Source organism: Abramis brama (assembly GCF_963993115.1).
Source record: "Abramis brama genome assembly, chromosome: 14".
Lineage (NCBI taxonomy): Eukaryota > Metazoa > Chordata > Actinopteri > Cypriniformes > Leuciscidae > Abramis > Abramis brama.
Window position 1 is genome coordinate 15,066,833 of NC_139976.1, and position 13,884 is coordinate 15,080,716.

At 36.6% G+C, this 13,884-nt stretch overlaps 1 protein-coding gene across 1 annotated transcript; it reads right to left on the bottom strand.

The window, feature by feature from the left end:
- Positions 1-4,446: 4,446 nt before the first annotated feature.
- On the bottom strand, positions 4,447-8,311 carry calm2b (calmodulin 2b, (phosphorylase kinase, delta)). The gene is made up of 6 exons (XM_084134882.1): positions 8,180-8,311; positions 7,120-7,150; positions 5,786-5,929; positions 5,501-5,607; positions 5,252-5,387; positions 4,447-5,135 (listed from the first exon to the last, which is right to left on the bottom strand). The coding sequence occupies exons 1-6, from the start codon at positions 8,180-8,182 to the stop codon at positions 5,107-5,109; spliced, it is 450 nt and encodes a 149-aa protein (XP_083991008.1). The 5' UTR covers positions 8,183-8,311; the 3' UTR covers positions 4,447-5,106.
- Between the last annotated feature and the right edge of the window lie 5,573 nt (positions 8,312-13,884).

Below are 13,884 nucleotides of genomic sequence, written 5' to 3' on the forward strand. Positions count from 1 at the left end.
TATCTACAGCGTGCCTTTCTAGACAGAAAAATGAGCCACCATTAATGAAAACAGATTAGTTTTATGACCCAATTGTGTCCACATCAGGCCTCCCATGACTCAATCTTATCCGGTGAGTTTCCAGTGATCAATTTATGTTGGAAACAGATCGCTTTTGATTTTTAGTCCATTGGATTTCAGTAAAGCAACCAAATGACAATGAGAGTTCAGGTGTTTGTGTGGTTAAATCAAGTTCTGGGTAGATTACTTACAAATACTGTAGTCCGTTACTAATCTCAAATTATATGACGAAAATTAGTAAATTAGTAATGTAATCTATCATTTTACACATTTTAGGTAGGCCTAATATAATCAGACTACTTTTTTAATACTTTTGACCTAACTTATTTATCACATTGATTTGTATAGGATACTCCTGATATAAAATAATATATAATAATAAATAATTATAGTAATATATTGATTTAAAAATACAAAGAGATAGAAAATATATTTATATTTATATTTTTTATCATCAACAACATGGTGGCACATAAAGCGTACATTACCCAAGATTTTTTTATTTTTTTAATAAAACACTTCAACACAAAAATAAACAAAATATGTGACCATGTGACCATTAACCGATTATAGCCGATTATGGCTGGTCTGTGTGCAATTCCAAAAAAACATTACATATAACTTTTCAAATGCCATGTGTGATTAACACGTAATCATGTATCAATAAAAAAGTAATTGTATGGTTATGAGCATTTTGAAACGTAATATATTTACAAGTACTTAACAAGTATTCATTACTTCAATGAGCTCATTGTTTCTGCATTCAATTATTACATTATTTAAATTAATACATTTTTCTCTAACTGTGTTTTCGCTAATTTTGTATATGTACATTTCTGAAATACATAACCTAGACGGTTACCTCTGATAACAGATCACTCTAAATTGTAATATGGACTTGTGCATTTTCGGTAAAGCTGCTTTGAAATGATGTGTATTGTGAAAAGCGCTATACAAATAAATGTGAATTGAATTGAATTGAATTAATTTTTGGAATATGATTACGTAATCCATATAATCAGTTACCACCCAGCTCTGGTTAAATCACACCTAATCTGGTTACACCAGCATTACATGTTATCGGACTCCCAAGGCAGTAGTCACTCAATCCTTCAGAGGCAAGAGGGGTAAAGAGACTCAGGAAGAGGTGTTAATTTTGGCGCATCCAAACCCTGATTATATGGAGACCTGTTGAGGCTGCCAAGTGCTAACCTCATTAAAATAACTTTTTTCTTGACCAGTTGCCAACCTGGCTGAGAATTGGAGAATTGGATTTGGCTGCCATACAAGGAGGCTAATCAAACCTTGGGCTTCTAGACAACTGGACCTATCTTGTTCCTTTAAATTAAAGCTTTAATTTCGTCTCAGAGGAAAAGGCTTTTGAACTGACCAACACCGTAGCGTGTATGAAATAACTGTTTGTTCTCATTGGCGTCCTCTTGTGATTTCTGTTTTTGGCTTGTTTTTTGGTACAAACTGGGCCCTGGGAGTGCGAAGCCCTGAGCCATCCCTGAACCCAGGATTGAAAAATAACCACAAAAGTGCACAGGGGCCCATTAAACACCCCTTTCCCATTTATCATGGCACAACAACAGGAGCAGCTGTGTGCTTGCGCTCACACACACACACACACACACACACACACACACACACGTATCCATCAGCAACATGTGATAATGGCCACAGCGATTGCCAAACCACGCACAGAGAGGGTGGACAGCCAGGACCCGAGGAGAAAGATGATCTTATTAAGTGTCAATGTGGTACGGGAGGCTGTACGTGAGGTGGCTGACACATTCTGAGAATGGCTGGCATTGTGTCCTTGCTGAGTGATAGCAATAATCGTAAGGATGGCAACAACATGAGCGCCAGATGAGCAGAGCACTTTTCAGCTGATGCATTCCAAAAAACAAGACAGAGATGGATATTTGACAGGGAATACCTCATTTACCAGACCCCTTTGTTAATGGGATGATTCAAATTCAATATTTTCCCAAGCTAAATGTTACCAATGGTTAATAAGCTCAGAATTATGGGAGCCTGATTTTTTGCATCCGATTAAAAAATAAAACGAGTAATTGGGAGGTTTAAGTATAAACTTAAATTGTGACAGTTGCAACTAACACAATTATGAGGAATCAAATTGCAATTGAAAATGAAAATTTGTAAAAATGTCAACCTTTTTCATTGTTTTACTGAAAGTTTTAATTGTGAGCTATAGGTACATTGAGAGATAAACTTGAAATTGTTATGTGTATAGTCACAATATCAAGACAAATTCACAATGCAAGGTATATACACAAGATAAAGTTTTGATTGTTGGAAAGTTTTTTAATATTGAGTGATAGTTACATTGTGAGATATAAAGTTGCAATTGAGAAATATAAAGGCGCAATTAAGAAAAATAAAATTGCATTTTTTTCATTTTTAAAATGTGCAGCTTTTCTTTTTTTTTTCTGAGCCGAGATATACAAGAAATATAAGCAATAAAATTTTAACTGTGACCTGAAGTGACAGTGAGATTTGAGTTAGCAATTGTGATATATAGTTACAATTATGATAAATAAAATTGCAATAACCTTTTTTTTTTTTTTTGAGGAAGAGATTTACAGGATGACTCTTTATAGATTTGAACTTGCTTTTGCCACTTCCCAAAAATCATATTTCATTTTAAGTTCTTCTTTCTAATAATAAAGAAATGACTAAAGCGAACACCATAAGAACTTGTGAGGACTTGAGAGATTTTTTAGCTATCTTTTATAGTACAGTGATAAAGGTGACCTGATATTAAGGGGAAGAGCTATTGTTAGCCTGCATCACAGTAATATCACAAGGTCCCATGACTCGGTTGTCTAGTGGACTTTGCTGTGCCTTTTAATCCATAACACAGACAGATTATAAAATAAAATAAAAAATATCCTTTCTGTTTTTTGTGTTTTCTTCTCCATTTAATTTAATTCTACTCATGTATTGCCATTGGCTGCAAATGCTGGCCTTACAAATACAAAGTCTGGCCTTGTCTTTTATTTACTCTACACCCACAGAGCGCCACAACTCCATCGTCAGTCAGTCTCATAGTTACATGACGTGAACATGGGAGCACTTCTCAACTCCCGATGATCCTTCAGAGCCTACTGGAAAAGGGAAAGAGCAGCTACCCGTGAGACTGGAATTCACGGTTGCTAGGAAACATGGTGGAACATGAATATCACACGTCAGAAAGCTCAGCACGGTGGTAAATACTTCTCTGAGATGAGATGCACACATATCTCCCTCGATACAGTGAGTTGCTTATGCTTCATTGGTCTCCATCACCATCTCTTCGCATTTGTTTGCATTGTGAATGAGCCTTCGCTCATTCCTCAAACTAGCAATTCCCTACATGTGATTACTTCAAAGGCCCATCACCATTTGTGCACAGCCGGTTAACAATGAAACACTCAAGGCAGTGTTCGTATTTCAGCCTTGCAGCTACAAAATCTGTTGTGTATCCAACATGGGGAACTCTGGCAACATTTCAACAAGACCTTTTAAGGAGACTGCAGTGGTCTGATAGAAAAGGCTTAGCAGAATGAGGACCCTTTGAGCAGGAACAGAATTTGCCTGCTACAGGACTGACCAAAAGTCATTTTTTATGAGAATTAGATTTTAAGCTTTTTGAATAGCCGTGCCATTCACCAGCATATTATAAAATGTTGTTTCAAACAGTGGACTAAGCAACCTCAGTGTAAATATTTCTTTCATAAGTAGTTTGAAGTCTGTTATTTTCAATCCTGTAAACGGCAGAGCGATGGCCAGGCAAACAGATTGTCACTTAGGGGTTATGTCCAAACATAGCTAACAATTTAAACAAACTGAGACAAACTGACAAAGTTGCATGTCAATTCAGAAATTTTGCAAGACATCTCAACTAATCAAGTCATTAAGGCCCAGTTTCACAGACAGGGCTTAGATTAAACCAGGATTAGGCCTTTGTTCAATTAGGACATTTAAATAGCTTTTATATACGTGCCTTAGAAAAGAACATTACTGGTGTGCATCACAAAACAATGACACTGATATATATTTTAAGATATGTGCCAGTTGCCTTCAGTTAAAACAGCTCAAATATGCATTTGCCTAGTCTGTGAAACCAGGGGTAAGTGTTTAATTAAAAGCTAATTACACTGAAAGTAATCACAATATCACTCTAAAGTTTGTAGCAATGACAAGGTAAGTAGGTAAAACCAACATCATGTTACTGGAGAGTGGTCTAACCATTGTAGGTGCAGTTTAATAACAGCAACATAGCTTGTTAGCTAATGCTTCACCAAAATACTGACAAATTCTCTCTTTTTCATTCCAACCAACTAAGCAATCATTTGAAATAAAAGGCAGGGGAAGCAGTTTTTGGGTAAATTGTTAATTTTATTGGAAAACAAATATACAACTTGGAATGGATTCTGAGGCATGGCTGTGCCATAAGCAGTTACAAAAGAAAAGTGACTAATTAAAAAGCATAGTAAGAACAGAACAAATACAAAAAGATTAGAGTGTATGAGTACCTGGCGATAAACCCGTTAGTATTGAATTCAATGATGTTGCAATAGTGCAATGCTGAGGACTTTTCCCATTTCTATTTATACTCAGTCCATTGTCCATGCAGAGTTGTGCCTCCACATAAAATCGAAAGACAGAAAAAAGAAAAGAAAAGAAAAAAGTCATGCCAAAATTGTTGAAAAGACGCCACACTGTCAGTCAGCTGGACCCTTGATGTCACCGTTCGTCAGGTGGGCAGGCAGACAGAGCAACAGAAGGGGAAAGGGGCCTGTGCGCAGTCAGTATCTGTTGCCTATACGCATCACCTGGTCCCATAACTGCTCCTTCTAACAGATTGTTTACAACGGTTAGGAGTTTGGGGGAGGCATGAGCACTCAAATCTTATAGTATACATGCAAATCCTTTGGACAGCAGGAGAGGATGGGGGAAATTAAAATGAAACATTTTACAGAAATTAAAAACAAGAAAAGGCATATAATTTTATACAAGAAATTCTGTACAAGGCCTTCACTTCGCTGTCATCATCTGTACAAATTCTGCAAAGAAAGAGAAAAGGGGGAGTTTTAAGAGTCACCACAAACAAACAAAACAAAACTCCAAATCAAGTGCAATTCAAAAAATGGATGCAGACTATTTGAATTACAACTTTTACCTTCATAATTGACCTGACCATCTCCATCAATGTCTGCTTCTCTAATCATTTCATCCACCTCCTCATCTGTTAATTTCTCCCCCAAGTTTGTCATCACGTGGCGCAGCTCAGCAGCACTGATATATCCGTTCCCATCCTGACAAAGACCAGTGAACAATGATCCATCCAAATTATTTTAAGTCTAGGAATGTTACCAGCAAAGCCTTAATAGCAGGTTAAATGAATGCAACAGTTCTTCAGAAGCCTTACCTTATCAAAGACACGGAAAGCTTCTCTGATCTCCTCCTCGCTGTCGGTGTCCTTCATCTTTCTTGCCATCATCGTCAGGAACTCAGGAAAGTCTATTGTTCCATTACCTAATTAAAGGGCAAAGTACACAAGCAGATAAGCAACACAGCACTTTAAGTGAATATAATTTCGAATCGTGATAAAATACTTCAGGGAAATGGTTTCAAGTAATATGCAAATTGGACCCTACTCGCAAGAGTTAACATCATGCTGATGGCTAATGTAGCAGCAAAAATGTGTCCTCACCATCTGCATCCACCTCATTGATCATATCCTGCAGCTCCGCCTCTGTAGGGTTCTGGCCAAGAGAGCGCATGACAGTGCCCAGCTCTTTCGTGGTGATGGTACCATCCCCATCTTTGTCAAATAGCGAGAACGCCTCTTTGAACTCTGTGAGAATTAACAGTGGAGACAACTCAGTTTGAGTCCCATAACCACATTTTTATAAACATGTCAATCACTTGTGAGCATTATGATTCCACATAGCTTAAGGCATTTTGTAGATCCTATATGCAATGTACTACATGTCAGAAAAGGCTCAAACTTTAAAACAAGTCCCCAAAGCTAAAAGTAGCATAGTCGTCTATAGCCAAGACCAGTAACAACAAACGCCTTCATAGATAAATGACTAAGATGACAGGGTGCCGAGGAAAACACACAAACACCCCAGAGCCATGGCAACAACTGACCACTAGTACTAGTGTTAGGCCTTTGAGTTTAACCTGACCCGCCGAGCACCAGTAGTTAAATGCAGACATGCAAAACAAGATCACTTTGTGTAGATGCCTCAAGTACCATCTACACTTAATTTCACAAGATAACATTTTACAAGAAGGTCCAGCAAGAGTCAGCACTGTCACTAAATAGTTTAAATGGGGAGAATTGATCCTTTAAGGCATAGTCGGGACAAAACTATAGTGACAAGTGAGACTGTATTTCAGCAGTGCATGTTTTTGCCCAGCGTTCTGAACACTAAAGGGTAATACAAACTCCCCTCTGTGCCAACACTGTTCATTGAGTAGAGCTGATGAGACTGTTTGATACTCCCTTTGATATGACATCAGACATTACAGATGCACAATCGGCGTTCCTCTGTTACACAAAACACTGGCCCATTTCAAATGTTTTACTATAAACATGCAAAATAATACTAAAGTTTAAGGAAATGCATTAGGCTCACTTATTTCACTGTATTTTTAATGACATATATATATATATATATATATATATATATATATATATATATATATATATATATATATGTGTGTGTGTGTGTGTGTGTGTGTGTGTGTGTGTGTGTGTGAACAAAAAATGTAAAATAAGAAAATTACAGTTATACTTATTTGTACAGAATCTGTTATTGTTTAGGCTCACTTTTTTCTTGATAGAAATAGCAAAAGTTATGCACAAGAGTTTGCACATTCAAGGAGGCGATAACCCATCCATGCCCACAGATTTGACTCAGATACCACCTTAAAAGGCAAATTATAACAAACTAGAACAGCCAGGCTATTTCAAAACGCTTCAAGCCAATGCAGAAACTGAAGGGGTGTGTAAGCAAAGAAAGTAAGGGACCTTACCGGCTATCTGCTCCTCTGTGAGTTGATCGGCCTGGGGATGTGAAGAGATGCAAACATCGTATTAATAAATCATGCGTACAATATACTCACTACGAATTCGTAGTGTTTTGGTACTCTTGACATGTCTAGCAACCTGTGTGAGACCAAACGAAGACCTCAGATTCCCTCCCAGCTAAATGTTACGACATCAGCTCGAGAGAATAAAGTCTCAACACAAGACACTCCTAACAACAGCAGTTCATCCACCCACCTGATTCATTTGGTGAACTATTCTCTCGTGGCACTATAGACAGTCATTTTAAAAAGTAATGTAACCCTTTTACTGTTGTTGTAACGTTAGTCCTGTGCTATAACGCTCGAGTAACCCGAGTAACTTACTGCAGGCTATTTCACAACGAGCCAATCTGATCACTACGTTGTAACATGCATGCACTTAAAGTAAATGGATATAGGAGCAAAATGTGTGATGCTGAACATTAAGATGGTTCAGGAATTAGAAAACATAAGTCCTCCACGACTTAATGCTAAAAAGCACAATACACAAGTTTTTTTTTGTTTAGTTTTTGTTTAACGTTAACCGGCTACGCTTCCCGTTATACAGCCCACACGTGACCAGAGAGTAAAGAAAATAAGCAAATTATGTTAAAGGTTGAATAAAATGTGACTTACTGAACCCCATTACCAAGCTTTGTAATAACTAACTTACGTTACGATGTGAATAGGAAACTGAAAGTGAAGGGGCTCAAGCACACCCCTGAAGTTTAGTAATACTCCCTTCGCGGAGTATCTTAGGTTTAGCCTGTGATATTTAAAAACCCGAAGCGAAATATAGCACAAAGTACATCAAAAACTGAAGATTGCGGAGCGGCGCGTGTATTCCTTCATTCAGTCCATCCCCTGTAGTCGTAAATTTGGCGGCACATTTCTGTAAATATTTTTTTTTTAAATATTCCTTTTCTGTTGCTTGACTTCCTTACTTCCGCACAAATAGTTGTAAAGATTACATATATTTTCATTAACGCATATCCATCATTCATTAGAAATATTGGTGTGCACTCACCATTTTCTCTTTTTCTCTGTCAGTCACCCTCCGTCTCCGTGAAAGATTCACAAATGGTGGTCGGAATATTGGTATAGACCCGCCTTAACGGTCGTACATAAACACCTCCCATCTTCCTGTATTTATCCGCCAAAACGCACTGCATTCTGGCTAAGGGTGCGTCGGAAATGCCGCAATATTTGTCCACGGACATAAACAAAGCTTGAGCAAACGTTATTTATGTCATTCTTCATAAACAAAATAGTCTTTTTATTGTGCAATCGGCATATTGACGCAAAAGTACTTGAGGTACTATCTGACGGCGGAAGAATACTGTACGCGTTTCGGTTGTGCGGATGACTCTGATTGGTTCGTTTGTACCTGCAATGCGTCACTCCCTGGTCACACACTGTAGAATTTGCCCGGTCGTAAATGCCATGAGATGAAATAGGGAATCACCTGAGCCGTTGTGAATTCCACCCTTAGGGTGCCAAAATTATAGTGTTAAAATGTTAAGATTTTTTCAATTACATAACACATTTCAATTACATGTGGGCCTAATATTACAATGCATCACACAGATGATAAAACTTATTCAGTAAAGGTTTACTTTGTTGGGCTATTGCCTAATTTATGTACATATTGTGCAATTCATGGGCATTTTTAGATTCATAGAACTTTAAATGCTTTAAATGTGTATTCAAAGAAAAGTTGTACAACTTATGTGTAATTAGGCCCTATATGCACAATAAGGCCCATTCACATCAAAAACAATAACTAGCCTATATAATGATATTAACTATTAGATAAACTATATTAGCATATAAATTTATAACATTCTGTTTATTGTAAGTGCACGCTGCAGTCTGATGCTTTAAAATACCATTTGAAAATAAATTATATTACTTTGTACTTTCGATATTTCGTAGAGCTTGTAAAACGCATGGTAAAACCCATGCACATGGAATATATTGATAGAAGGGCCACTGTAAAACACAAGGATGATAACTGTAATGATAATTGTAATATTTGTTTTAAAACTATGAGAATAGGGAACAAAACAGAGGAACAATATCATTGGAATCACTTTCAGAATGATTTTTTTTCCATGAGCTAATGAACAATAAAAGCATTGACAGCCATTCAGAATCTTTAAAGCATTTCAAGTCACCATCAAAATAGTTTTTTATGGAATATTGCAGTATTTATAGTAAATGATTTATCCGTGGCCATCATTATTTTTATTTTATTTTTTTATGTGCCCCTGTAATCTTAATCTTTCCCTATAGACAAAATCAAGTCCCGCCCTACACTTTGTTCGAGAAGCCTTTCACTCGGATATATGTCAGAATAGGGAAGGAAAGACTATCACAGCTTCTGTTTCATGATGACTTTAAGACACAGCAGATTATTGCTGAAGTGAAAGCACTTCAAAAAATGAAAGTATAAAAAAGTTATGGAAGTTTACATTTACTGTAAATCAAATGTACTGTACTAAAATATTTTCATTTTATATAAAATATATATTTTACAAAATAATTTTTACTCTAAAATTACTCTAAAAACAAAGCCATATGAACCAAGTTGTCTTCCAAATTTGAAGTTGATATCACAAAAATTGAAGTTCCTATGAGATTTTGTTTACCCACATATTCCATTGAATTTTGTTTTGATGCATTCTCCTGTGAGAATTTAATAAATGTCTGTCCGAATATGACTTCTATCACAAAATATGGAACCTTGAGACTCAGACTTTTCTGACGATGTTTTGTCAAGATTAGAAAAGGTTTGATAAAGTAATCTAGTTAAAATAAGTTTTGTAATATGAAACCTGACACCACCCACTAGGGGAGGAGCCCGCTAAAATAATTTAGAGTAGCGTTTCCATGGTAACGCAACGTCCAATTTCATAACGGTTTACACAGAATGAATTTTGAGTTTGTAAGCTTTTGAATGATACCTGATTTATGATGAATACAAAAATAGAATGCCAGTTAAACAATAGGTGACAGTTAAACAGTATCTGCTTTAGTTATCATTTAACAACCAAAACAATAAGGAAAGCAAACCAAGGTCTATATCAGTGGTTCCCAAACCTGTCCTGAAGGACCCCCAACACTGCACGTTTTCTTTGTCTCCCTAATCAAACACACCTGATTCAACTCATCAGCTCATTATCACATGGGTTAATGAGCTGATGAGTTGAATCAGGTGTGTTTGATTAGGGAGACAAAGAAAATGTGCAGTGTTGGGGGTCCTTCAGGACAGGTTTGGGAACCACTGGTCTATATGATTAAGAAAGTTTGATTAATAAGATCGTAAAAAGCCAGTAATAACAACAGCACCAAAAGTAGTGATGCCGACAACCAGATCCTGCCTTGTTTCAAGGCCTATAAGCTTCTAGCCAGTTTCTCAATGCTTGACTGCCTTAGCTCCAGGCCACCTGTCTCTGGCCATGTCCCAGGTCTGTTGGATATTGAAGGGATGAGAAGACAGACTGTTGCTGAGAGGGGTTCAGGCATTTTTATACTAAAAGAGCAGCAGGAGCAACTGAGATTATCTACTATGAGTGAACAACAGTCCTCAATATTGTAAATGTGATACAATGTTGGATCATGGAGTTCACTATTTATTTTTTTCCATGTCTCTGGACCCCCTCACCCCTAACCACCACCACTCCAAAAAGGAGATGACTGAATCAAGCTTCCTTTTAAGAAAACAGTTACGTCTAAAACATGAACTTGGGTGGTTCCTGTATACTTGCCTTCCCAGAGGTTGTAAAACTAAGGGAAAGAGTGAATCATGCATTGGTTACACACAACACAGGCAACATGTGTGCTTAATGCCTCTTTCAGGTTACCAACAGTTTCCGCCCTGTCTGGAAGGGTGTCTGGTATCTTAAAACCTTATTTGTTAACTGGAATAAAGTAAGTTTAAACTGAAGTGCTAAAATTACTAAAAACAAAATATTAACTAGTACTATAATAGTATATAAATGATACTAAAATTACTCTTTTTACACATACATTCATACTGTCTTGTGCTGAGAATGTTATATGGTTTGGACAACATTGTAGTGTCATAAAATATCATGACGTTATTGTATACAGATATATGAATATGGCATTGTGAAAAATGATCATTATCATGATCATGTTCAAACGAATTAATTCACTCAGGATTTTAATCTAGTAAAATGAGTCCAGGTGAACCATGTGTATGCGTTTAACTATGCCAGGAACTTTGGTAATAAGATGCCAATGTCTGTGAATGGGTAATCGAGGACATAAAAAGCCATGTGAGACACAGATGGTTGATAATCACTGGTATAAAGAGCCCCTGACCACTCAGGTGTTTACTCGGAGTGAGGGCCATGAAACTGAAGACCTATTCATTCTTAATGCACACTGAGGCTTTGTAGCAAGCACTGGCAGACTTTGCAACACCAGGCTCCGGTTTCCCAACATAGACCTGTGTGTGCCATGCACAGCACGCGTGTCTGTGTATGTGTATGTGTGGTTGTGTTCACGAAGCTGTACATAAAGGAAAAAGAGCGTAACTGAGATTGTCTTTCCCTTTCTGAGTGTCCATCTCTTTCCCTCTCTCTTTTTTGAATGACAGCCAAAAATCATGTAGTTGAATAGTGAAGGAGCAGTTATCAATGTTAGGCAAACGATACATGGTAATTATGGTCAGGGCTTATACCAAACTGACATAGGCTGTCCATCGAGAATGGAAGGAGGATGTTTCAAATTCAATTCTGCAAATTAAATTCAGATTTTGCCACAATGGAATTCACAAAGGCTTGAATCCTGACTAATAATAGATAAGCTCTGGATCTTTGGCAGTAAAGCCGATTTAAAAAGGGGATTTACATTCATATAATCTACCACCTCTGTGAGATTTCTCAATAAGAACAATAAATAAATCAGAATTAAATGGACAGAAAAAGAGTGTTTTGTGGCAAACGCAGGCTTTTTTTTAATTAACATCAGGAGCTTTAAGAGATTAGTGGTATAAAAAAGCTTAATTATGGATGGTTTTTGGAGCTTAGTGTTCAGAGAGGTTTGGCATCTTCAATTTCAATCTTTGTAATTCAAATTATTATATGTACTGTATTACATAATGCAAAAGTTTACATTATTCTTCATGTTGACGTGATATATCTATAAAGAGGCGATATAATAAACTGCCTGAATGCATATGACAACCTTTGTGTAAACAAAACAATACATTCAATAATAAGATCAAAGAATACATATCTGCAGCACTAAATAAGATTAGATTTAGAAGCACAGATTTTCTATCTACAAAGGACATAAATTATGTCACGTCCTTCTTTATTGCCCTTTGCAGATATGCAGAGCTCCACGGTTAAAACAAACCTCAGCCATAGCTTTTATTGCCGCAAATAAAATGCACAAACACGGTGGGTTAAAGTGCAACTTAACTGATACTGCAACAAGGATTACTGTAAAACATTTCAAGTCATGTAACAATGGTAAAAAAATAAGTAGTGACCTTAAGACATGGCTTTATAAAGGGAACAAACATATGCTCAAAAAGCAAACTGAATATTTATATAATATATTTACCCTAAACTTTCTTGGTCAGCATAGTTGTGTCTCTAATACATTGTAAAATGCTACCTGTAATTCAAGTACAGCAGAGGCTTCAGTTTCACAAAAAGCATTAATATTTAACCACATATTTAGTGAGACCTATATTTGACATCACCGAACCCTCCAGATAATTAACTCTTTAAAAAGGAGCTTTATATGTATATAATATTCTGTACAATTATCCTGTTCTTTATTAGAGGCTGTATATCTGTTTATTAACATTATAAACATGCAGTTATAAGCACATTCAAAATTCAAAATGAATTCTATATTGTATTTAACCATATACTTAGATTCGCTCTCTGTCTTTTTTTTGTTGACTCCAGATGGCCCGGTTTTAGACAGCTGATAGACTTGGCTGTTCTCACACACAGACACCCTGTTCAGTACTTACTGATGGCCAAGTTACTAAGATGCCATTTAGCAGATAACAACGAGAAGACTAATATGAACATACATTGTGCTGACAAGGGCAATTACTGACATATGACCGAATGAAGTAACAACTGATAGCTTTTTTGGGCTGGTCCTCGTGTTATCCCAGAAATCATTTTTTTATTGCTTTTTGTTGCATTTTGTGCTGTATATGACCTTATGATTTACAGTTATTGATACCACAATTGCTATATATATATATATATATATATATATATATATATATATATATATGTATATACAGTATATATATCCTTTTTCAAGATACTGTATTTTAAAGGTAATTTAGTAAAATCCAAATAAGCTTTATTGGAAAGGGTTTAAACAATGTTCAATTAACCATATTTGCACACGCTCCTGTGGAACAGACCTTAACACACTAACAGATAACAGGTGGTATTAAAATCACAGTTCTTAGGACACTAAGAAAACTTAGGACACTAAAGAGACCTTTCTACTCTGAAAAACAGCAGGATGAAGATGTCCTCATGAAGATGTCATAGACCTGCTGCTGGGAGGCATGAGCACTGCAGATGTGGCCAGAGCAATAAACCGCAATGTCTGTGATGTAAAGCCAGGTGCACACGATTTATAATAAACAGTCCTTTATGACTGTTGCTTGTCAGACTGCATGAACATGATCCCTGCTGTAAGCCATGTCACACTGTG